The 26590-nt window shown below is 43.0% G+C and overlaps 2 protein-coding genes across 5 annotated transcripts in view; one reads left to right on the top strand and one right to left on the bottom strand.

Moving 5' to 3' along the window:
* CEP162 (centrosomal protein 162) overlaps positions 1–12510 on the top strand; it is a 420302-nt gene extending 407792 nt beyond the window's left edge. For 2 of the 3 annotated variants that reach the window (XM_063916917.1, XM_063916916.1), the window contains exon 27: positions 10000–10276. In XM_063916917.1, coding sequence (XP_063772987.1) covers positions 10000–10209 — 210 coding nt within the window. In that variant the 3' untranslated portion in view covers positions 10210–10276. Of the gene's footprint in view, positions 1–9999; positions 10277–12429 lie in introns of those variants that run through there. The other variant, XM_063916918.1, reaches the window with a different exon arrangement.
* Positions 11838–26590, bottom strand: part of MRAP2 (melanocortin 2 receptor accessory protein 2) — a 212406-nt gene continuing 197653 nt past the window's right edge. Inside the window, exon 4 of one of the 2 annotated variants that reach the window (XM_063916919.1) lies at positions 11838–12555. In XM_063916919.1, the coding sequence (XP_063772989.1) occupies positions 12180–12555 (376 nt within the window). In that variant the 3' untranslated portion in view covers positions 11838–12179. The remainder of the gene's footprint in view (positions 12556–26590) is intronic. The other variant, XM_063916920.1, reaches the window with a different exon arrangement.

Genomic DNA, 26590 nt, shown 5'->3' with positions numbered 1-26590 from the left:
CTCCCGCCTCCGCAAAGTCCTCAGCATGACGCTGGGGCTTTACAAGCGGTCTCAGGCACGGTGGGGCCCGTCTCAAGAAATTCGAGACGTCTCCCCCTCGCCGTTTCATAAAGTCTGCTTTACCGACGTCTCCCTCAGACAGGGAGACAGTATTGCAAGCCATTCACAGGCTGTATTCCCAGCAGGTGATAATCAAGGTACCCCTCCTGCAACAGGGAAAGGGGTACTATTCCACACTATTTGTGGTACCGAAGCCGGACGGCTCGGTGAGACCATTTTTAAATCTAAAATCCTTGAACACTTACATACAAAGGTTCAAATTCAAGATGGAGTCACTCAGAGCAGTGATTGCAAACCTGGAAGAAGGGGACTATATGGTCTCTCTGGACATCAAAGATGCTTACCTACATGTCCCAATTTACCCTTCTCCAAGGGTACCTCAGGTTTGTGGTACAGAACTGTCACTATCAGTTTCAGACGCTGCCGATTGGATTGTCCACGGCACCCCGGGTCTTTACCAAGGTAATGGCCGAAATGATGATACTCCTTCGAAAGAAGGGAGTTTTAGTTATCCCTTACTTGGACGATCTCCTGATAAGGGCAAGATCCAGGGAACAGTTGGAAGTCGGGGTAGCACTATCTCAGATAGTGCTGCGGCAGCACGGTTGGATTCTCAATATTCCAAAATCGCAGCTGATCCCGACGACACGCCTTCTATTCCTAGGGATGATCCTGGACACAGTCCGGAAAAAGGTGTTTTCTCCCGGAGGAGAAAGCCAGGGAGTTATCCGAACTAGTCAGAAACCTCCTAAAACCAGGCCAAGTGTCAGTGCATCAGTGCACAAGGGTCCTGGGAAAAATGGTGGCTTCCTACGAAGAAATTCCATTCGGCAGATTCCACGCAAGAACTTTCCAGTGGGACCTGCTGGACAAATGGTCCGGATCGCATCTTCAGATGCATCAGCGGATAACCCTGTCACCAAAGACAAGGGTGTCTCTCCTGTGGTGGTTGCAGAGTGCTCATCTTCTAGAGGGCCGCAGATTCGGCATTCAGGACTGGGTCCTGGTGACCACGGATGCCAGCCTGAGAGGCTGGGGAGCAGTCACACAGGGAAAAAATTTCCAGGGCTTGTGGTCAAGCCTGGAGACGTCACTTCACATAAATATTTTGGAGCTAAGGGCCATTTACAATGCCCTAAGCCAAGCAAGACCTCTGCTTCAAGGTCAGCCGGTGCTGATCCAGTCGGACATTATCACGGCAGTCGCCCACGTAAACAGACAGGGCGGCACAAGAAGCAGGAGGGCAATGGCAGAAGCTGCAAGGATTTTTCGCTGGGCGGAAAATCATGTGATAGCACTGTCAGCAGTGTTCATTCCGGGAGTGGACAACTGGGAAGCAGACTTCCTCAGCAGGCACGACCTCCACCCGGGAGAGTGAGGACTTCACCCAGAAGTCTTCCACATGATTGTAAACCATTGGGAAAAACCAAAGGTGGACATGATGGCGTCCCGCCTAAACAAAAAATTGGACAGGTATTGCGCCAGGTCAAGGGACCCTCAGGCAATAGCTGTGGACGCTCTGGTAACACCGTGGGTGTACCAGTCAGTGTATGTGTTCCCTCCTCTTCCTCTCATACCAAAAGTACTGAGAATTATAAGACGGAGGGAAGTAAGAACTATACTCGTGGCTCCGGATTGGCCAAGAAGGACTTGGTACCCGGAACTTCAAGAGATGCTCACGGAGACCCGTGGCCTCTACCTCTAAGAAGGGACCTGCTCCAGCAAGGACCCTGTCTATTCCAAGACTTACCGCGGCTGCGTTTGACGGCAGGGCGGTTGAACGCCGGATCCTGAAGGAAAAAGGCATTCTGGATGAAGTCATCCCTACCCTGGTCAAGCCAGGAAGGATGTAACCGCAAAGCATTATCACCGCATTTGGCGAAAGTATGTTGCGTGGTGCGAGGCCAGTAAGGCCCCGATGGAGGAATTTCAACTAGGTCGATTCCTGCATTTCCTGTAAACAGGAGTGTCTATGGGCCTAAAATTGGGGTCCATTAAGGTTCAAATTTCGGCCCTGTCAATTTTCTTCCAGAAAGAACTAGCTTCACTACCTGAAGTTCAGACGTCTGTAAAAGGGGTACTGCATATACAGCCTCCTTTTGTGCCTCCAGTGGCACTTTGGGATCTCAATGTAGTTTTGGGGTTCCTAAAGTCACATTGGTTTGAACCACTTGATTCTGTGGAGTTAAAATATCTCACATGGAAAGTGGTCATGTTGTTGGCCCTGGCCTCGGCCAGGCACGTGTCAGAATTGGGGGCTTTATCCTGTAAAAGCCCTTATCTGATCTTCCATTCAGACAGGGCGGAATTGAGGACTCGTCCTCATTTTCTCCCTAAGGTGGTTTCAGTGTTTCATCTGAACCAACCTATTGTGGTACCTACGGCTACTAGTGACTTGGAGGACTCCAAGTTGTTGGACGTAGTCAGGGCCTTGAAAATATATGTTTCCAGGACGGCTGGAGTCAGGAAATCTGACTCGCTGTTATCCTGTATGCACCCAACAAGCTGGGTGCTCCTGCTTCTAAGCAGACTATTGCTCGTTGGATTTGTAGTACAATTCAGCTTGCACATTCTGTGGCAGGCCTGCCACAGCCAAAATCTGTAAAAGCCCATTCCACAAGGAAGGTGGGCTCATCTTGGGCGGCTGCCCGAGGGGTCTCGGCGTTACAACTTTGCCGAGCAGCTACTTGGTCAGGGGCAAACACGTTTGCTAAATTCTACAAATTTGATACCCTGGCTGAGGAGGACCTGGAGTTCTCTCATTCGGTGCTGCAGAGTCATCCGCACTCTCCCGCCCGTTTGGGAGCTTTGGTATAATCCCCATGGTCCTTACGGAGTTCCCAGCATCCACTAGGACGTCAGAGAAAATAAGAATTTACTTACCAATAATTCTATTTCTCGTAGTCCGTAGTGGATGCTGGGCGCCCATCCCAAGTGCGGATTGTCTGCAATACTTGTACATAGTTATTGTTACAAAAATCGGGTTATTATTGTTGTGAGCCATCTTTTCAGAGGCTCCTCTGTTATCATGCTGTTAACTGGGTTCAGATCACAGGTTGTACGGTGTGATTGGTGTGGCTGGTATGAGTCTTACCCGGGATTCAAAATCCTTCCTTATTGTGTACGCTCGTCCGGGCACAGTATCCTAACTGAGGCTTGGAGGAGGGTCATAGGGGGAGGAGCCAGTGCACACCAGGTAGTCCTAAAGCTTTACTTTTGTGCCCAGTCTCCTGCGGAGCCGCTAATCCCCATGGTCCTTACGGAGTTCCCAGCATCCACTACGGACTACGAGAAATAGAATTATCGGTAAGTAAATTCTTATTTTAAGTAACTGGCAAAAGTGGTATATAGTGCCTGGGCACTGAATCGGAATCCCCGCCAGTATAAATATTTGAAAAATAGCGGGGCTGAAACGCGCCATTAAGGGGGTGTGGCTTAGCCCTCACAGCTCTCAACAGCACCATTTTCTTTCACAGAGCTGCAGAGACGCTGGTCCTGTCCTGCTACACTGCTGTACAAGTAACAGGGTGCAAAACGGGGGGTCGTCACAGTAAATTTGGTGCTGTTTTAATAATAATAAAAGCGCTAACAGGTCTGAGGCATTGTATAAAATGTTGCAGTACCGGGATAGGCGCTGGGTTGTGAGCTGGCAAACTTCCTCTGTGTTTCTCTGACAGGCTTTACTGTGGGTCTGTCCCCTATATGCCCAGTGTGTTTGTGGTGTCAGTACACGTGTGTTGGCATGTCTGAGGCTGAGTGCTCTTCCCAGGAGGAGACTGGATTAGGGAAAGAAACGACTGTGGGAGTGACCTTGTCGGCACCGCCGACGCCTGGTTGGGTAAATGTTTTGACTGCTTTGAATGCGAATGTGGCTCTATTAAATAAGAGATTGGATAAGTCTGAGTCTCAGACCCAGGCATGGAAGAAATCTGTGGAGGATGTGTTGTCACAAGTTCAAACCCCCTCGGGGTCACAAAAGCGTTCTTTTACCCAGATTACAGATACAGACACGAACTCTGACCCCAGTGTCGACTATAGTGATGCCAGATTAAATCCAAAACTGGCTAAAAGCATTCAGTACATGATTGTGGCGATAAAAGACGTGTTACATATCACGGAGGACCCTGCTGTTGCTGATACAAGGGTCTGTATGTTTAAAGGAAAGAAACCTGAGGTAATGTTACTCCCTCTCATGAACTGAACACTCTTTTTGAAAAGGTTTGGGAAAATCCTGACAAGAAGTTTCAGATTCCCAAGAGAATTCCAATGGCATATCCGTTCCCCTCTGGGGATAGGGAAAAGTGGGAGTCACCCCCCACTGTGGGCAAAGCTCTGTCACGGCTGTCCAAAAAGGTGGCGCTTCCGTCTCCTGACACGGCAGCCCTAAAAAAACCTGCGGATCGTAAGCAGGAAAATACATTTAAATCCATTTATGTCACTATGGGTACGCTACTCAGACCTGCCGTTGCTTCAGCGTGGGTGAGTAGCGCTATTGAAAAGTGGGCAGATAACTTGTCATCTGAGTTTGATACCCTGGATAGGGATAACATTCTTTTGACTCTGGGTCATATCAGGGATGCTGCAGCCTACCTTAAGGAAGCTGCGAGGGACATTGGCCTTTTGGGATCAAGAGCCAATGCTATGGCAGTCTCAGCTAGGAGAGCATTGTAGATTCATCAATGGAATGCTGATGCTGACTCTAAAGGTGCATACACACGGAGCGATATAACTGAGCGATTTTGACTATATAGTCAAAATCGCTCAGAAAGTTAGTGCAGATCGCTCCGTGTGTATACAGGCAGCGATAGCGATGCGCGTCCCCGCTAGGTCGCTATCGCTGGGAAAAATAGTCAGTGCAGGCAAGTCAATTTTGGCTATGTCGCTGCAAAAGTTAGTCAAAATCGCTAATACTTTAAGAGGCCAGCGATTTTTCCCAGCGATAGCGATGTTGCAGGCGGCGGCGGGTTGTGGCGGCGGTGCGGGCGGCGGCGGGTTGCGGCAGCGGTGCGGGCGGGGGAAATTTACCTTTATCTTGCAGAGTTTGGCAGCGGAGCGGTACCAGTTTCAAAAATGGCGCCTCAGCGTCATTTTTGAAATTCAAGATGGCCGCCGCGAGCCAATCACGGCTCGCCGCGTCATCGCCCCGCCCCCTCCCGCTGACTTATATAAGTCAGCGGCTTTCAGTCCAACGGCGGAGGAGGAGCGGAGAAGAGCTCCTGAAGATTGAAGACGCCGTGGAAGTCCTGGATGGGCGGCGGCTATGCAAAAGAGCTTAGCAGCCGCCGCCCACCAGGTGAAGATGCTGGAAGTCCTGGGAAGGCGGCGGCCATGCAAAAGAGCTTAAAGGCCGCCGCCTCCCAGGTGAAGACGTCGTGGAAGTCCTGGATGGGCGGCGGCTATGCAAAAGAGCTTAGCAGCTGCCGCCCACCAGGTGAAGACGCCGGAGCAAGACCCCAGAAGCCCTGGGGAGGTGGCGCCCCCCCAGGTGAAGACGCCGGAAGCCCTGGGAAGGCGGCGGCCATGCAAAAGAGCTTAAAGGCCGCCGCCTCCCAGGTGAAGACCCAGTTTAATAAAGGATTTTTTAAAGAACGTGTCGTGGTTTTTTTCCCAATATTTTCTTTACAGGTGGAGTACAGGTGCCAGTGGGCCCTTTATGTCCGGGCATGCTGGAACTTGTGGTTCTCCAAGTGCCAGCATGCTGGGGTAGGCTTGCTGGGACCTGTAGGCCACCTGTAAAGAACAATATTACTATTGAAAGGCTATCAGCCTCCCATCCACCGCCCACGGATGGGGGGGACAGCCTCGGGCTTCACCCCTGTCCCTTGGGTGGCTGGAGGGGGGGACCCCTTGATTTAAGGGGTCCTCACTCCTCCAGTGTACCCCGGCCAGGGGTGACTAGTTGGGGGGGTAATGGCACGGCCGCAGGGACCAATATAAAAGTGTCCCCCGGCTGTGGCATTATCTCCCTGGCTAGTGGAGCCCGGTGCTGGTTTTAAAAATACGGGGGACCCCTATGTCTTTTGTCCCCCGTATTTTTTAAACCAGGACCGGACGCAGGGCCCGGTGCTGGTTGTCTAAATATGGGGGAACCCTACTAATTTTTTCCTCTGTATTTTAACAACCAGGACTGGCTCAAAGAGCCCGAGGCTGGTTTTACATAGGAGGGGGGACCCCACGCAAATTATTTTTTTAACTTTTAGCTATTTAAATATTAGCCACCCTGTAAAATCGTCCTATATATGACACTCATCCCCTTATTTAAATGAGATGGTCAAAATCTCCCATAGCCAAAATCTCCCATAGCCAAAATCTCTTGCATAGTTAGACAAAATCTCTGGTAAAGTTAGTCAAAATCTCCTACTGCCAGTTCAAGGGAAAAGTTAGTCAAAATCTCTCATAGTCAAAATCTCTCCGTGTGTATGCACCTTAAGAAGGCTATGGAGTCTTTGCCGTATAAAGGTGGTGTCTTGTTTGGTGACTGCCTCGCTGACCTGGTATCTTTTTACCTTATGTTCCTGCACAACAAAAGAAAACGCACCACTATCAGATGCAGTCCTTTCGGCCCAATAAATACAAAAAAGGACGAGAGTCTTCCTTCCTTGCTTCTAGAGGAAGAGGAAAGGGAAAAAGGTCACCGGCTGTGGCAGGTTCCCAAGAGCAGAAGTCCGCTCCGGCTTCTACCAAATCCACCGCATGACGCTGGGACTCCTCTGCGGGAGTCCGCACCAGTGGGGGCACGTCTCTGACTCTTCAGTCATTTCTGGGTTCGTTCTACCCTAGACCCATGGGTATTAGAAATAGTGTCCCAAGGGTACAAGCTGGAATTTCAAGACGTGCCCCTTCGACGATTTTTCAAATCAGCCTTATCAGTTTCTCTTCCGGACAGGGAGGTGGTATGCGGTGCTATACAAAAACTATGTCAAAATCAAGTTATTGTCACAGTGCCCCGTCACAACAGGAAGAAGGCTTTTATTCGAGCCTGTTCGTGGTCACGAAGCCGGATGGCTCGGTCAGACCTATTCTGAACTTAAAATCCCTCAATTTCTATCTAAAAAAATTCAAATTCAAGATGGAGTCTCTCCGAGCAGTGATCTCCAGTCTGGAGGAAGGGGATTTTATGGTGTCGGTCGACATAAAGGATGCCTACTTACATGTCCCCATATATCCTCCACATCAGGCTTCCCTGAGGTTTGCCGTTCAGGATTGTCATTACCAATTTCAGATGTTGCCGTTTGGTCTGTCCACAGCTCCAAGGGTTTTCACCAAAGTTATGGCGGAAATGATGGTTCTCCTGCGCAAGTAAGGAGTCACAATTATCCCGTACTTGGACGATCTCCTGATAAAAGCAAGGTCCAAGGAACAATTACTGCAGAGCGTGACGCTCTCCCTGACAATTCTGCAACAACATGGTTGGCTCCTAAACTTGCCAAAATCACAGTTGTTTCCGACGACAAGACTGTCGTTCTTCGGTATGATTCTGGACATGGAATTACAGAGAGTTTTTCTTCCATCCTGTCTTCCAAAACCAGAATCTCACTCCTGTGGTGGTTGCACAGCTCTCACCTCCTAGAGGGACGCAGATTCGGGATCCAGGACTGGATCCTGGTGACCATGGATGCGAGTCTCCGAGGCTGGGGTTCAGTCACACAGGGGGAAAATTTCCAGGGAAGCCAGGAAGCTTGTCTACACATAAACATTCTGGAGTTGAGGGCCATTTACAACGACCTTCTACAAGCGGAACATCTTATTCGCGATCTGCCCGTCTTAAATCAGTCGGACAACATAACAGCAGTGGCGTACGTAAACCGCCAGGGCAGAACGAAGAGCAGAGTGGCAATGGCAGAAGCCACAAAAGTTTTCCGCTGGGCGGAAAGGCATGTAAGCGCTCTGGCAGCGGTCTTCATTCCGGGTGTAGACATATGGGAAGCAGACTTCCTCAGCAGACACGATCTCCATCCAGGAGAGTGGGGTCTTCATCAAGAGGTCTTTGCAGAAGTGACAAGTCGTTGAGGACTTCCTCAAATAGACATTATGGTGTCTCGCCTCAACAAGAAACTTCCGAGATATTGTTCCAGGTCGAGGGAACCTCAAGCAATAGCAGTGGAAGACCTAGTGACACCGTGGGTGTTTCAGTCGGTGTATGTGTTCCCTCCGATTCCACTCAATCCTCATTGTTCCAGACTGGCCAGATCTTCAGGAATTGCTCATAGGAGATCCCTGGCCTCTTCCTCTGTGAGAGGATCTGTTACAGCAGGGGCCATGCGTGTACCAAGACTTACCGCGGCTTCGTTTGACGGCTTGGAGGTTGAGCACAGGATCCTTGCCCGAAAGGGTATTCCCGGTGAAGTAATTCCCACACTGTTTCAGGCTAGAAAAGAGGTAACGGTGAAACATTATCACCGTATTTGGAGAAAATGTGTGTCTTGGTGTGAATCCAAGAAGGCTCCTATGGATTAATTTCCAGCTGGGCCGTTTTCTCCATTTTCTGCAAGCAGGGGTGGATGCGGGCCTAAAGTTAGGTTCAATTAAAGTACAAATTTCGGCCTTGTCAATTTTCTTTCAAAAAGAATTGGCTTCCCTTCTGGAAGTTCAGACTTTCGTGAAAGGCGTACTGCACATTCAACCTCCCTTTGTGCCCCCGGTGGCACCATGGGATCTTAACATGGTGTTGCGGATCCTGTAATCTCAGTGGTTTGAACCTTTACGTAAGGTAGAGTTGAAATTCGTCACTTTGAAAGTGATCATGCTGTTGGCCTTGGCCTCTGCAAGCGGGTGTCTGAATTGGCGGTTTTGTCTCACAAGAGCCCCTATTTGATCTTCCATGAAGATAGAGCGGAGTTGAGAACTCGTCAGCAATTTCTGCCTAAAGTGGTGTCATCGTTTCACATGAACCAACCTGTTTTGGGCCAGTGGCTACTGACGCCTTTGAGGAATCGAAGTCTCTAGATGTGGTCAGAGCTTTGAAAATTTATGTGGCCAGAACGGCTCAGATTAGGAAAACGGAGGCTCTGTTTGTCCTGTATGATCCCAACAAGATTGGGGCTCCTGCTTCCAAGCAGACTATTGAACGCTGGATCTGTAATACGATTCAGCAAGCTCATTCTACGGCTGGATTGCTGTTACCGAAATCGGTGAAGTCCCATTCTACCAGAAAGGTGGGCTCGTCCTGGGCGGCTGCCCAGGGGGTCTCGGCATTACAGCTTTGCCGAGCAGCTACTTGGTCGTGGTCAAACACTTTTGCAAAGTTTTACAAGTTTGATACCCTGTCTAAGGAAGACCTCTTGTTTGGTCAATCGGTGCTGCAGAGTCATCCACACTCTCCCGCCCGTTCTTGAGCTTTGATATAAACCCCATGGTTCTTGAAGTGTCCCCAGCATCCTCAAGGACGCAAGGAGAAAATAGGATTTTAATACCTACCGGTAAATCCTTTTCTCTTAGTCCGTAGAGGATGCTGGGCGCCCGTCCCAGTGCGTACTGTATCTGCAGTTATTGGTTATGGTTACACACGTGTTGTGTTGCGGTTATAGTCAGCCTGTTGCTGTCATTATTCATGCCATTGAATGCCATGTTGTACGGCATGTTTGAGGTGTGAGCTGGTATGTATCTCACCTTAGTTTAAATCAAAATAAATCTTTTTTCCTCGAAACGTCCGTCTCCCTGGGCACAGTTCATATAACTGGAGTCTGGAGGAGTGGCATAGAAGGAGGAGCCAGTTCACACCCCTTTTAAAGTCTTAAAGTGCCCATGTCTCCTGCGGATCCCATCTATACCCCATGGTTCTTGAAGTGTCCCCAGCATCCTCTACGGACTAAGAGAAAAGGATTTACCGGTAGGAATTAAAATCCTATTATTTTATGTCCAATACGTACCGACTTGCTATTTTTTTTACTTCTCAACAGAACATGTAACAAATATGAAAGTCTTAATGTAATTTTGCAGGTAATCCAGCATTCACGACACACTGAAGAAGCGTCACAGGTCAGCGAGCTTGACAAATGGAAGAAACTTGCACAACAAAAGAATGTGGAGCTAGAGAGGTTTAAAACAGAGTTAGATGCAATTTTAGATGTTCTCCGTGTGTTACAAAGACAGGGAGTTGTCATACCCACCTCAGCATCACAAGGCTCTGAAGTACACTGGAAAACATAACTGTTAGCATGCATGGATATTTGAAGTTGCACTATGTATTTATATATTATTTTAAATGTATTTATAATTGAACATTTTGTTTATAAAATATTTTGTATAAAAAATGTTGCATTCCTTTTATTATTTAGAAAAATGTATTACATACACTCATATCCAGAGTTCTGCAATAAGAAAGCATCTAATATAACAAGTTGGATGCATGTTGTACACTGCTCAAAAAAATAAAGGGAACACTAAAATAACACATCCTACAGGCACGAAGAGACCACAGACACTACTGAGCCTCATTTTGACTTGTTTTAAAGACATTACATCACAGTTGGATCAGCCTGTAGTGTGTTTTTCCACTTTAATTTTGAGGGTGACTCCAAATCCAGACCTCCATGGGTTAATAAATTTGATTTCCATTGATAATTTTTGTGTGATTTTGTTGTCAGCACATTCAACTATGTAAAGAACAAAGTATTTAATAAGAATATTTCATTCATTCAGATCTAGGATGTGTTATTTTAGTGTTCCCTTTTATTTTTTTGAGCAGTGTATTTCTTATTAGTGCGCATTTGTGTGTCCACAACCCAATGCCACCATCAGAGAGTTACTGGAGTAAAGAACCAGACTTATTAGGGGTCTGTCCACCCACCTGTTGAACCGAGGCCTTGCAGGGCACACAGCCTCAACCTCTGCACCATGTAAAGGGAGACTCTGTGGTTCAATTTCTAAGACCACCTGCTTAAAACCCAGAAAGTAAGAAGTATCATGAGGCCCTGCTTTCACGGTCTGTATTCATACTGAAAATCAAGATCAAGCAAGTTTTTGCCACATCCCCGACCTTCCATAGGTATCTCAATGATAGGTCAACACCATATGGTCAACATGGTGAAAAGGTTGACGGGTTTAAATGACCGACATGACGATGGTCGACACACCGCATATGGTCAACATGAGTTTTTGGGTTTTTTTTTTTTTTTTGTCACTTTTAGGACTTTTTCATACTTTACCATCAACGTGGACTACAATTCAGAAAGGTAACCTGTGCCGAGCGAACCGAGGTATCTTGTCTGAAGCATGGTGAGAAGAGCGATGCACTAATTTGGGGGTCAACGTGCTGAAAGTGACATTTTGACACCAAACTCATGTAGACCTTTTCATGTGTTGACCGTTTCCATGTCGACCTTGTGCATTTTTGACCATTTGATGTCGACCCTTTGATCCATAACGCCTTCCACATGACTTTATTAGGAACCTCATGTCTCTAGAATCTGTTGACTTGAAATATGTACGGGCTTGTGTTCACTATATGTTGCTCTAGCTCTTCCTACCACAGGATGTACACATGAACATAAAGAAATTGGTTAAACTGGAATACCGTGCATATACTAATACTCTAATGCTCTTGACTGTAAGTTGTATTAACATTGCCCACTTATAGTTGTCTGTGTGTCTTAATTGGAAGTAGTAAATTAAATATAACATTAGATTAAGGACACAAATTAGCAATTTTATGTTTTTTCTTAATGTTAATTTATTTGTAATAGATGCATAAACTAATCAACCATACTCAATATCCACTCTCTTAACACTTCTTTGAATGCCATGTTATAATGCCAGATTTAGAAGTAAATTTTAATTGTGATCTTAGATGATACAAGAAATGATCTCCAATTCTGCCTAAATGTATACACAGAAAACTTCTAAAATTTGTAGAATGTTAGTGAGATGTCGATGAGCTATATTTTTTGTCAAGAGAAGGAATCCTGGGTAGTTGCATGCCACGGTGCCAAAATGAGAACTCAAGTCAAATATTAGAGCAAATGTATAAATAGTGCATTTATTTTTAACAATATTTCCCTTTAGGACTTCATTTTTTCATGATTACATTAAAGCAATAATGCAGTATTATATATATAGTTGCCTTTCAAATGCATAGCTGTTACATATAGCATACTCTAAAAATGAAAAGGTATGTTTGATCAGTTGATGAAGTGATGGTTGTTGGAGCAGGCTGGTTTATTTTCTAAAATGATTGGTGGGTCATAAAGTAAAAGATCCTCATCAGCTGAAGAGGAATTCTGGTCTGTACTCACGAAGTTTGGTATGTCGAATTTTGCAAGACCCTCCTCAATTTTGCAATTTCTAACAGTTTGATGAATGAGAATACCATTGTCCATTGTTCTATTTGTCAACTTTGTCTTGTCTAACTGATCAACTTCATTTATGTAGCAATGAAAGAGCGACCGAGATTCTTCTATTCCTTGACGGGAAAAAATTCTATCCGCTTCTAGTGGTCTACCAAAGTCTGCTGCAAAACTGTTCATCTGGAATCTCTTTTCAGAAGGCTCCACCGTTCTGGTAGAAAAAGACACATGTATAATAAGTAGCTTGTTACTATGTACTGTCTTACCCGTATCACTGTAAATCAGTTTACAGGGCAAAATATATAAAATTATTTTACACCTAACAATTCTTCTGACTACTGCATGAAATACACTGTGGTCTCATTAAGAAAAATCAAATTCTAGCAAAGAAGCAAATGGTGGCGTATCACCTGTCAACAATCTAAAATCACTGGGACACAGTTCTGCATGCTTTTCAACTTTAATGTTGTCGTTTGTTTAAATCTGCACTCTTAACAGATATGAATCACATGTAAAGAAAGAAAACCGTAGTGTAGTGAATTAAATTTAAAAAATAACACTCTAGAAGTGTGCGTATATAATCGCTTATTTCTCCTTTATTTGAAATAGAGATTATTTAAGTCAACTAGAGGGCAACTTTTGGTGTTTTTGTCACTTAATATTACACAGGCATTGTGTAATATCAGTATTCTCTCTCCACATACTGTATAGCTTCCAGGAAGTATTTTCAATTATTCTCATGTAAATGGTATATACTGTATGCAGAAACAGAAAAGCACAAGACATAAAATCAATCCCATTTTATTTCATAAACCCAATATGCTGAATAAAACAAATCCTTAAAACATATCGCAATGCAAAATCCCCCCTCAAAAAAAATAATAAAGGTATTTGTACTTCATACAGGCCTGTACAAATCAGAAAGCAGTGTAAATTATGAGAAATTCCCGTCATTAACTGCATCTTCTTTGTAGATGGCATAAAATCCTCTGGTGGAGGAATCAGGACAGTTCTGGCGACCAGAACACCAACACGATGATTCACAGTCTTCCTTTGTGAAAAATGACTAGCTCACATAAGGATTTATATCTATCTATCTGTATTTGTCTATATTGAGAGAGAGAGAGAAAATATGTTACTCCGTTGTAAATAATACAGTCACCTGTGTGCCACTGCTATATCCAAATAGGTTCACCCTGCCAAACACAGTCCAGCAAGAAGCACGTCACTACAGGATTCCAATACAAATAATGCTCTTATGTGGTAGGCATGAGTACTCCAAATCCACTGTATATCAAAATCCTCCAATAAAGTCTACGTTATGTTTCCGGGCCTCGCAGGATCATGTCATCAGGACAGAGGAGATGCACTGACACCAATGAAGAAGCAGACATAAGAAAATTATATGTGCGTTAGCAGAGGCCCCATAGAAAGGAAACTTTAACTCGGCACTTATTGACAATCTAAAAATAATAAAATATATACTGTAGATCTATTGTTTGCACTACGGTACAAAAGGGGTGTTGCTGTAATGTATACACCAGACAGCGCAAGGGGAATGCTGCCTATGGAGAACACTGACCTAAATTGGATTTCACCTTTTATCCAACAACAAATATAACATAGAAAAGGGAACGGGTCAGTTAAATCCTTTTGGCGCATGGGAAAAGGGGCAAAAAAAAAAGGCCTATGGATATAGTACAAATTACTTCCCTAAGTCTATTTCAACAAAACTTGAAGGAAATGTTCTGCTTACCCCCACTCACACTGTGCGGGAGTAAGACGTATCCATAAAGGTATCTTTTTCTTTCAATCGTGAACAAATATCACAACTGTCCAGACCTTATATCAAAAGGCAATCCGAAGTGTGGCAATAAAGAAACAGAGTATCATACCCCAACTCACACGAGAAGAAACTCGATGACTCCTATCAAGGTATCTTTGAATATTCAATGTAGCTCTTAGTATGACTCCTCAGCACGCGATGGTCTCATGGGATTAGAAAGATAAAACAGACATACAATGTGTAGTATTGCAAATGACCCCACTCTTATATATGATGACATAGGATATGGGTAACCTACACCATAATAGTGTCATATGCCTGTACCACAATTGCTAGGTGCACTGTACATCTACCCTTCACCGTGGTAAAAAATGAAGCCAAAGCGTACCCCTAACTCACACAGTGAATAATGGGGTAACTCCTGTCAAGGTATCTTTATATCACCAACCACATCTATTTGGCGTACCCCAACTCACGGATGAAGGTGTAGACTGATTCTCATCTGGGTTTCTTTACTGTCTTGGTGTTTTTCTCAACCGTTAAACAATTGGACTCAAAACAACTCTTCTTATTCCATTCAATCCACAATATGGTTTATTGATCCAAACAAATTTCACCAATCAGATAAAACACGTGCAAATTTGCAAAAATAAAAAACTTTTAAAATACCCCCAAGTCTTTCAATAATTAATACCAATAAAACGAAGTTTTCACAAAGATGAAAAAAATATATATTCAAAAAATCCAAAATGAACTTCAGTATAGTCTATTAAAAAAGAGATTAATGGCTACTCACACAACGGTAAGTCGACGCGTTTCGGTCCTTGGACCTTTATCAAGACATGACCTGCTGTGTGGGGAGCCAGATATTTATGATACAAGTAGCCAGTAGTGTGCTGACAGGAAATTGATGGGGAGGAAATGACATCATCCTGTAGTTCAGCATTTAAATAGACACATCCTTTCACCTTATACAATTATCATTCCATCTATATGTCCTGCTTGCGGTTTTCCACAAAGATACATAAACCCCAACGATTAACATTGTCAAATTGCTGTATCCTATTATCGGGGCTATCCAATCCGAGTATAACAACTCACTTCCGGTCGCGTGAAGGTTTGTGGGAAATGTAGTTTAATACACCGGAATAGACCCCACGTCGCTTCTATCACTTATAAGCAAATACTTAAACACTTTTAGATTTACATGTTTTCTTTTGTACTGTCCTTAATCTTAAATAATAAGAATAAACCATCTGATATCCATTATAAAACCCCGATCTAAATAAATACACCCATTTCCGGAAACGGAACACTGTTCTGTTCACTATACTCCAGTACGCGGTGGCAATGTTTCATAGATGTTCTATAAACTGCCTTGTGCTTGTGCCGCTGCTCTGTCGCTTAGTAACCAACCAGCTTGCTGCAGCTTATGGCCAATATTGGTGAAAACTATTTTGTGAGGTTGTGGAAATGACTGAAAATTAATGTTATCGAGTTTATTAATCGTATAGGAGCAAAAAAGGCCCAAATTCTGTGATTTGATTTTTTTTTGTAAATATTATTAAAAAATCCAAATCCAGTCACTGCAGTTGGGCAAATCCAAAGCCGAACGACGAATCTGAGCCAAATCCAGCAGAAATGGTCTGGCGATATCTCTAGCGTAAATGTTTTCTTGTCCTCAACAACTAAAGATTCATAGGTAATGGTAGATATGGAAGGTGATTATATGTTAGAGTTCCTGAACCATCCAATAAAGTTTACTGTACTTTTTAGAAGTCTCCATGCTTAAGAAACCAGGAAAAGAGGATGGATATGAGGGAAATCTTAAAGCTGCTTTTAAAATCAGAACATGATCTGCGGAATTCCTGTATGCTAAAATAAAAAAGGGTTTAACACACAGCTTTTTATATGTAGAAAAAACAATTCTAAACATAACTTCAAAAATACACAGATACTAGGAAGAGGAATATGAATTCTTAATATAAACAAAACTTTACAAACTTCAGTTTGCATGATTAGTTCAAGTCGGGCAAAGGTGGAGGTGACCTGCACCAGGTACTTCTTGGGGAGCAGCCGAGGGGAAAGATGTATAACCAGGAACAGGAGCCTTTAAGCTGGTCTACTCAAAAGTAGTTTACAGTATAGGAAAGGTGGTTCTAGTGCTATCTTTGATCCTTGGGTGATGGGTTGTTTGGATAATTACTTAAAATATTTTTTATTCAATGGAGTGTCCACGGATATATGGAAGAGAGAGTGCAATATAGTGTTTACAGTACTGGTAAACTAATCTAATGTTTAAAGAGAATATGTAGAAATTCTCCAGTGATGAATGGGTTGCAGGCATTTTTACAAACTTGCACCATTGTATCATTTGTACGCTGATGATACTCAAATCTACCTATCCTCCCCAGATTTGTCACCACCAGTATTGGCTCGTGTCACTGGATGCCTGTCTGCCATTTCATCTTGGATGTCATCTCGCCACCTCAAACTCAACATTTCCAAAACCGAATTATTTTCCCACCAGCTAAGAGTAGTTACCAACCTGATATCTCTACAACTGTTGACAATGCAACTATCCACCCCACCCCACAAGCTTGTTGCCTAGGTGTCACCCTTGACTCTGAACTGTCCTTTGTTCCACACATTCAATCTGTCTCTAAATCATGTTACATGCACCTTAGAAACATATCCAAAATACGCCCTTGTCTTACACAAGACACTGCAAAAACTCTAATCCATGCACTCATCATCTCCCGCATTGATTATTGTAATAGTCTCCTTACTGGTCTTCCCAAACATAGGCTATCACCACTTCAATCCATTTTAAATGCAGCTGCGAGGCTAATCTTCCTCGCCAGACGTTCTTCATCTGCTGATCCGCTCTGTCAGTCCCTCCATTGGTTACCGGTTTTCTACCGTGTCAAATATAAAATACTTTTACTTACATACAAGGCTATTAACCAAACTGCACCATCATACATCTCCTCACTCATCTCAAAATATCTCCCTACCAGTCCTCTCCGCTCTGCACAAGATCTGCGTCTCTCATCCACATGTATTACCTGTTCCCACTCAAAATTACAGGACTTTACCCGGGCTTCACCCACTCTGTGGAATGCACTCCCACGCACAATAAGACTCTCCTTTAGTCTCCAAACCTTTAAACGTTCTCTGAAAACTCATCTCTTCAGACAAGCCTACCAAATTTCAGACCCACACACATAACCTTAACAGCTTCCCTATCAAGTTACATCCCCTCTGTACAGTCCACAAACTCACATTTTGTCTTCCAACATTGCTGGGTGATCATATCATATACAACCCATTAAGAACCTAGCAACCTGGGGAACCATTATGTAACAGGTAGCATCTATCCTTGTGTATCAATGCCTATTTCCCTATAGATTGTAAGCTTGCGAGCAGGGCCTTCCTACCTCTGTCTGTCTGTCTGTCTGTCTTTGCCCAGTTTTGTTCTATAATTGTTGTTCTAATTGTAAAGCGCAACGGAATATACTGCACTATATAAGAAACTGCTAATAAATAAATAATAAATTGTCCTAAACATTGTATTTGTTTTGTTGAATAAATTGTAAATAGTTTTTAAGAACTAAAGCACATAGACCCAAAAAACTGCTTGATTGATATCCAAAAGAAAGTACAAGCATTCCACTATGTCCTCTTGAAGTACCACTGGGGGAGGGTTTTAGTATTTTATTTATTTTTTATATAAAAAAAATTCATTGTTCGGTTGGTTTGTTTGTCTGTCCAGAAACCAACGTGAGGTGGACCAGTTAGATCCCGGAAAGATTTAAGGGGGGTTAGGGTCCCGGTCGGACTTCCCGTTGGTGTACGCTGGGCAGAACTTTGACCATGGGAACATGTTCTGTGCCTTCTACTGGATGGATTTGGACGAAAACTTCACATAGTTATTTTATTTCATTGACTGATCCAATATTGCCACTGACAGAAATGGAGGTGGGAAGACAAAAAATATTGTGTACCCAATAGCTTTGGAATAGCAACATTGATAACAAAAGTAATACTTTAAAACCATATCGCAATGTAAAAGTGATTATAAAACTGAACAGAAAGTAAGCTGGGTGTTAGGGCTACTGGTGACACCGCTCAAAGAAAGAAAAAAAAAAAGAGAGACCGGGCAGCCACCTCATGGGTGTGTTGGAAGATCTGCTAATTATCTTTAAACTGTTGACCATTACATCCAACTCATTGATAACAATGAAGATTTAAACCAGGGGAATGCAAGGTACTTCCGCTAGCATGTATGTCATATATATATATATATATATATATATAATCTCGATATATATATATATATATATATATATATATACACATACATACATACATACATACATACATACATACATACGTCATATAAACACTCATTTTAAAAAATATTAACTTCTGGGGTGCTTCCTTAGTACCCAAAACTTTCACTTATAATAGCCAAATAATATGTCCAAATAACAAGGGCACACTCCACTTTTATATTAGTTATCAACCATAGGTGAAACAATACCAATCATGGACTGATGTTTATATCCAACATAGAAGTACAAAGCATTTATCCAGTGCATCCATATCAAGCGTTATATACAACTTTTTTTGCAAAAATGATATAAATGGCACCTTATATGCCTTAAAGAAAACATCACTGGCTAGTATAAAAGCACTGTACACAATACTGTTTGGATCCCAAACATTTGTTAATATGGCTTAATATGTTTTCGTAAGCCATATATTGTGCTCTGCCCCATTTTGGAATGCCATGGTGAGCCCTGTGAATTTAAGGAAGTTTGTGTCATGCCATATCTTGTACTGAGATACTGGTTACTTGGGCTTGGATGTCATGCTTGCTGCTGAGATCCCACTGAATCTGCAGCCCCCCGGTCTGCCTTCACATCAACTTGGTCTGAGGTAAACAAATGTATTCACATGTGTTATGGTGTACTAAACTTAATGGGGCACTGATGTGTGATGTATTGGCAGCACTGATGTGTGGTATATCCTATATTGGGGGCACTGATGTGTGACATGATTATGTATTTGGGGCAATGCTCTGTTGAATATATATTGGGGGCAATGCTCTGTTGAATATATAAACAAGAAGAAAATGAAAGAGTGCGCTTTGTTCAAGGGAAATATACTGGATACTAAAATTTGGCTCCTTATATCCAGATGGGCTAAATGAGAGTATCAAGCTAAATACAATACAATAAGGTTCTGCACCATTTAGGTTTCTTTGCATCTCTGCGTAGACTCCCTTTGGGCAGTAGGACTATGTTTATGCTTCAATCTTATATAAGTATACACATGTATATATTTGTATAGATATGCATGTGTATCTCCTTTTTTTGATCCCCTGTTTGCCACCTCATATTCTCCGTCTGTCCCTTCTACTGTCTGATTTATGAACCTCTTGAAAACAAAGTAAGAAATATCTATTAATAAAATGAGGTTCTGCTATAAGAAAATGGTATATAACAATAGATGGAATGTTTGTATTTAGCCTAATTTCTTTTTTAGGGATCAATATTTTCTAAGCTGGTTTCATAGAAATAGGGAATGGAACTGAACCGTATATATTGCATATCCATAGCTTAATAAAATATTATGGTCTGCCAGCAATGGGAAAAGAATGTGAACATAAACTGATTTTTCAAAAATGAGAAATATATATATATATATATATATATATATATATATATATATATATATATATATATACACATACATACACACGTTTGGTCATATGTATATATATTTTCCATCAATATTGTATGTCTAGAAATAGGCTTCTGAAAATAAGTGGGATACTACAATGTATTTATGTTTATTTAATTTGACAGAAAACTCTATAGACTGAATAGGGGTTATATTGGTAGCATAATATTATAATTAATCATATTTCATTCTGTATACCCCAATTCCATGACGTTCCGCTCTATTAGAGTTACTAACGCCATACCTCTTCTCTTAAATGATTCAAATGATTAACTATATAACTATTCTGCATTACTATCTATAGCGCTGCGCTCCACAACCAGTGGAACGCAGCGCTTACTTCCTGATTGAAGGCGCTGCGCTCCACGGAGCGTGACACCAGTTCCGTGGCTGTGAGACGCACAGAGGCGGGATGATCCGTCTATAGGAGCACGTGATCAGAGACGGTCACGTGATCCTGGGCGGGATTATACAAACTATCCAGATAATATGCTCATTGGCTGCTATCCGACATGTGACAGTGTAGAATTTGTTTTTATGACCTTTGGAACCTCGTGTTTTTTTTTTTTTTTTTTTAGTTGCATTGGATGTTTAGTAACAATATTCATAAAATCATTGTGAAAAATAACAAAGAAAACATAGTACAATTTATAAATGACATCGTGTAGAGTGCAAGGAAGATTATAAAAACGGTAATTCGCGTAGTATTGTGATATTACATGGAACCTCGTTTTAATAAATAAAGATGCAATTGAGTATTATCATGTAATGGATTGCCTTCTGTTACTTCATTTTAGTTTTGTGATATTTATTTTATTGACACAACAGCTGTTCCTAACTGCCCCTTAATTGTAAGGGTATATATAGTGTGTCAGTTGGACACTGGGTATATGCTCCTGAGGAAACTGGTAGCCACTAGACCAGCGAAACGCGTTGAGCCACGTCCCTGTAGGACCACAGGCAATGGATTCATCTTATAACTTCCCTGGCGACTTATGGACTCTCTGCATCCACCGGATTAAATTCCAGCACAAGTTTTCTACAGCTTCTTACAGACCCGGACTTCTCCCTTTTTGCCATTTGGATCTTATTGCATGAGATACCTAGGGGGACTTTTTTCCGTAAGCAAGTCTGGTAATAATTTGTCATCAATTGAACTTGTGAGCAATGTGGAATAGAGTCTTAGCCAGTAGCCGTGGACACTACAATTAGAAAGAAAAACTGGTGGCACTTTTGCACTTTTAATATATGAATTCTAGCAATTGCTTTATTTTATCTTGTTGAGGAACAGAAATATTATTTTCCTCTTTTTTATGCATGTTCAAATAAATTGAGTGTTATATTCTATATATTTAAATGTAATTTCATTATTTGACCAACAGCCGGCGCCAGTATACATCTTTTTTCCATCTCTGTTGAATATATATTTGTGACAATGTTATGGAGCATAGAATGGATTTGAGCAACTGCTGTGTATCATTATTAAATACGGAGTGCTGCTAATGGAAAATACAAAATTGGAGGAGCTACAGTGGGTCAGAAAATAAAATGGGGTCTTGCTGTATGTCATTTTATGAATCAGGGGTACTGCTGGGTGGCATAGTATGTACTGGTGCAATACTATGTCATTTTTTTCTTACATTAGGGTACTGCAAAAACGCCATAGCCCTATGTTCTAGGCCTTCCAACACGTTAACCCCCCTCCTCCCATGCTGGGGCTCCTTCTGCTAAATATAGTTGAGTAGTTGTCCTCATATTAGGGCCACTGAGGAACAAAGTACAACTAATAACGGTTGGATTGGCCAATCAGGGCACCAGGAAGCTTCTACTGGGCACCACTGTCCACAGTACACACTGAAATATTGCTCTCAAGACTTGGTCAAAAGCATGTGGATGAGGTTTTATGTACTGTATATGGCTAGGAAGATTGTATTAGGAGCTGTAGGGAAAAACTGCCTAGAGCACCCTGAAATCTTGCACCAGCCCTGTGTGCTCTTATGTACTTTAGCTATTAAAACTATTCATCCCTTCTGCCATGGTTATAGCTCAGAATCAAAATGGACTTATTAGGGAATTTTTACAAATAATTTTGTCAAATAATACTGACAATATTAGATTACATAAGTATTCACCCACCACTCCCCTTGATTCAGTACTTATTTCAGCTATAGCTGCAATTACAGCTGCTGATATACTGTATTTGAGTACTGTAAGTGTCTTTTAGCTCTGCACTTAAGGACACTGAGATATTCACTTCATTTTCTTTGCGCTTGAGGTCCCGGAAGTTTGATAAACAATTATCAATTCTCAAGGGGAGTGTTGTTGGGCTTTTACTCATTAACGCTAGATCCCTCTTTTGTTTTTTTGTATTTAGCGACACTGGAGTACTTTTGTGGTGGTCAAGGGTAAAATTCCCAACATACTTTTCATGACCAATGGTTCAAAAATGATTTGTTATGACATAAACTCACTATGGGGGGAATTAAATTACCCACAATCAATTTTCACTGTAAAAAAATCATGGTAAAATCCTGTTTTACTGCAATTTCTTTTAATAGTTTTGGGTAATTTTGGGATTATTGTTATAAGCAGATTTAAGGCTGTTTTTTTATTTTGTAAGCTATTTTGGGAATTTGTGATGGCATCCTCCCCCCTCACCATTTGTTTGTTTTAGTTTTTATTGCTCCTAATGGGTGATGGGCAAGGGGTGGGTTCAATCAATGTGCTTACAAACACATGGTTGTAGGTCTTCTTATTAGTGTTTAGTAAGGCTGATCTAATTAGGGTAAAGAACTCTAAGGGTGAAGCCTGTGACTTAGCCTGGACTTAAACTGGACTAAAAAAAAGTAAAGAAAATATCAAATGAGGAAAATGTCTTCCAATTCCATCAACACTTGGACTGCTTCACAACTACAAATGTATTTCTAACATCCTCCAATCCTGAGTGGCTGTGAATACTATACAACCAATTTCTGCAAAAAACACACATATGTAATGTAATGCTTTCCTTGACATTGTAAATACCCGGGAAACCAAGCTTGGTCTGAGAAGCGTAGTTAATGAAGGTACTCTGGGTTGCTGTTTGCACAACAAACACTGGAAGTTTCCATCTTTTATCATAAACATTTGCCTTTTAACCTGTGTACATTAACCACAGTTAATATACTTGCAAATCCTGTCTGAATTACCTTGGTATTGCTATCGCATATATTTCTGCAATTCTACTGCTCTCTCATATTCAGCCACCACTCCTATTCTCATTTTACAGTACTACCACTATTTACTCCATCAACACTATGCCTAGGCTGACAACACCCCCTAATACTTCTTGGTTACCTAATCCTTTATTTTGTCCCCTGGTACCACCTCTATCCTCTCCCAGTCTCCTACATCTCATCCTCTCTCCTCTGTCTCCCATCCTCCCTCTGCATCCCTTCCCCTCCTCTCCTGCTACTCCACTGTCATTCCCTTATGCCCCATCACAGGCACTCTACCCCACCACTCAACCCTGTTCTCTCTCTACACCAGTATCATACTGCACTCCCTCCATGCCCCACACTTGCAGTCTCTCTTTCTAGCCCAGGACCCAGGGTTGATGCTAGATCCAAGTGGCCTAAGGGATCTTTTTCATAAGGGGAAGGAGCCACGACACAAAGGGGAGGAGCTAGGCCAGCGGGACAGTTGCTCTCCTATCCACGCCACCAATTATTACATTTAGTAATCAGGTGGCGAGCGGAGCGAGCCACCGAGCCCGAAGCGTGGTGAGCGAGGGTACTTTTCGGGTACCCTGTTCAGCCGTAGCTCCTCCCCCTGGTGACGTGTCTCCTCCCGCAGGTACGTCAGAAGGTCCCTTCTCCCACTCCGATATAGAATCAACCCAGGACCCAGCACCATCATTACACTATCTGTATCCCTTCCTTCCGAATTAATCTTACCTCAATGCTATAGCCTGATAATATCATTCACATCTCTCCCGCAAACTCCTATCTCTTATCTTGTGCCCTCTGGAATGCCAGATCGGTTTGTAACAAACTGGTCCCTACTCTTTTCCAACTCTGCATCTCCTAGCCATTACTGAAACCTGGATTAGCCTCTCTAACACTACTTCTCCTTCTGCTCTCTCTGCAAGGAGCCTTACATTCTCACCCCCTGCCATGGTGGTGCTGGTGTCCTTTTATTCTCTAGCTACACATACCAACTTATACCTCCAGAACTATACCTTACATTCTCTACATTTGAGGTCCATGCTATACGACACTACCACCCTGCTAATCTTCGAGTTGCTATCATTTACCATCCCCCTGGCATTTCCTCTAAATTCCTTGACAACTTTGCTTCCTGTCTTGCTCACTACCTCTCTTCTGACATTCCCTCCATTATCCTAGGTGATTTCAACATCCCTATTGATAACCCCAAAAAATCAACTCCCTCTAAACGCCTTAACTTCACCTCTTCATTTGGTCACTCCCAGTGGAACTCCTTACCCTCCCATGTGAATGGGAGCTCACTGGATCTAATTTTCGCTCACCATTGTAATATTTCTGATTTCTTCAACTCCCCTTTTCCCCTGTCTCACCAACACCTGCTTTCTTTTTAACTTGCATATCTCTGCTTCCACATCTCTCCCACATAAGGCTACCATCACTGCGTAACATTGAGGCCATGACATCTCAACTCTGTCCTCCCTGTTCAACTCACTTCTTGATTAAAACAATGTGTTGCATGCCTATATTCAGTGTGAGACTGCAGATGTATCTGCATAGGAAATTCTACATTAGTGTTTTCCTGGAAATCACTGTAACATAGCATTTCATATGCAAATACAGCCACACTCGCACACAGACTATAGGCATGCCGCATATCATTTTATTCAACAGAAGCAGCTTGTGCATCCTATTAGCATAGCAATACATATAAGGTATTGCTGGTTGTGTGCTTCGGAGACGCACAATCAGCTCAATGCAAGCATATCTTTATCTGTGTTGTCATTCTTAAATACAGTGTGTGATCACTTTATACAATGATCCTGGGGCTTAGCATTCATTTGTAAGTTATGTTAGCATTGTGTGAGCACACTGCAGAAATTTATGATTGGTGCTTGCTGAACAATGTTTACTGCACAAGTCGCAGTATGTAATAAAATGAGACCTGCATTGTATAACAATAGAGTATATCCACCAGAAAATTGATAACCGAAAAGTATTCTAAATTGTTTTTTAAAACATATTGTACTTTGCGGGCATCGAACCCTAGTTCATGGGTATGGTGACCATTGGCGTTACCACTCTACAAAGAGAGCTATAGTACAGATTCAGGTGATGAACACCTGCAGTGACATAGTGAGGTCACTTATTGTAAGTGTAACTGTTTGTTATATATGTATGCATGTCTGAGTCTGACTATCGTAATCTGAAAAGCCACACTTGTATTTTATATCTGTGTAAAAAGTAGCAAACACAGCATTTTCGCAACTGAATGGTATATCTGTGTGAATGTTGAGTCTGTATGCGAAGCATGACAGAACTTGTTTTGGTAAACCTAGATAAAAGCAGTGGATGGTACCTTTTCTCTAACGTCCTAGTGGATGCTGGGGACTCTGTAAGGACCATGGGGAATAGCGGGCTCCGCAGGAGACTGGGCACTCTAAAGAAAGATTTAGTACTATCTGGTGTGCACTGGCTCCTCCCTCTATGCCCCTCCTCCAGACCTCAGTTAGAATCTGTGCCCGGCCAGAGCTTGGTGCTCCTAGTGGGCTCTCCTGAGCTTGCTAGAAAAGAAAGTATTTTGTCAGGTTTTTTATTTTCAGAGAGCTTCTGCTGGCAACAGACTCTCTGCTACGAGGGACTGAGGGGAGAGAAGCAAACCTACTCACGGCAGCTAGGTAGCACTTCTTAGGCTACTGGACACCATTAGCTCCAGAGGGATCGAACACAGGTACCTAACCTTGATCGTCCGTTCCCGGAGCCGCGCCGCCGTCCCCCTCGCAGAGCCAGAACAGAAGCAGCAGAAGCATGAAGACATCGAAATTGGCGGCTGAAGACTCCTGTCTTCACTTAAGGTAGCGCACAGCACTGCAGCTGTGCGCCATTGCTCCCACAGCACACGCACACTCCGGTCACTGTAGGGTGCAGGGCGCGGGGGGGGGGGGGGACTGTATATATGCCCGGCCCCCGCCATTTTTTACACATTAAAGCGGGACAGAAGCCCGCCGCTGAGGGGGCAAGGCCTTCTTCCTCAGCACACCAGCGCCATTTTCTCTTCACAGCTCCGCTTGAAGGACGCTCCCCAGGCTCTCCCCTGCAGTATACAGGTGCAATAGAGGGTAAAAAAGAGAGGGGGGGTACATAAATTTAGGCGCAGAAATATATTTAACAGCAGCTACGGGGTAAACACTAAGGTACAGTGTAATCCCTGGGTTATATAGCGCTGGGGTGTGTGCTGGCATACTCTCTCTCTGTCTCCCCAAAAGCCTTTGTGGGGTCCTGTCCTCAGTCAGAGCATTCCCTGTGTGTGTGTGTGCTGTGTGTCGGTACGCCTGTGTCGACATGTTTGATGATGAAGTATACGTGGAGGCAGAACAAGTGCAGCTGAGTGTGGTGACGGTGCCGACACCTGATTGGATGGATATGTGGAAGGTGTTAAATGATAATGTAAACTCCTTGCATAACAGATTGGATAAAACTGTAACCTTGGGACAGTCAGGGTCTCA

This window comes from Pseudophryne corroboree, chromosome 4 (genome assembly GCF_028390025.1).
Source record: "Pseudophryne corroboree isolate aPseCor3 chromosome 4, aPseCor3.hap2, whole genome shotgun sequence".
In the NCBI taxonomy this organism is placed as follows: Eukaryota; Metazoa; Chordata; class Amphibia; order Anura; family Myobatrachidae; genus Pseudophryne; species Pseudophryne corroboree.
This window is presented reverse-complemented; position numbering and strand designations above follow the sequence as displayed.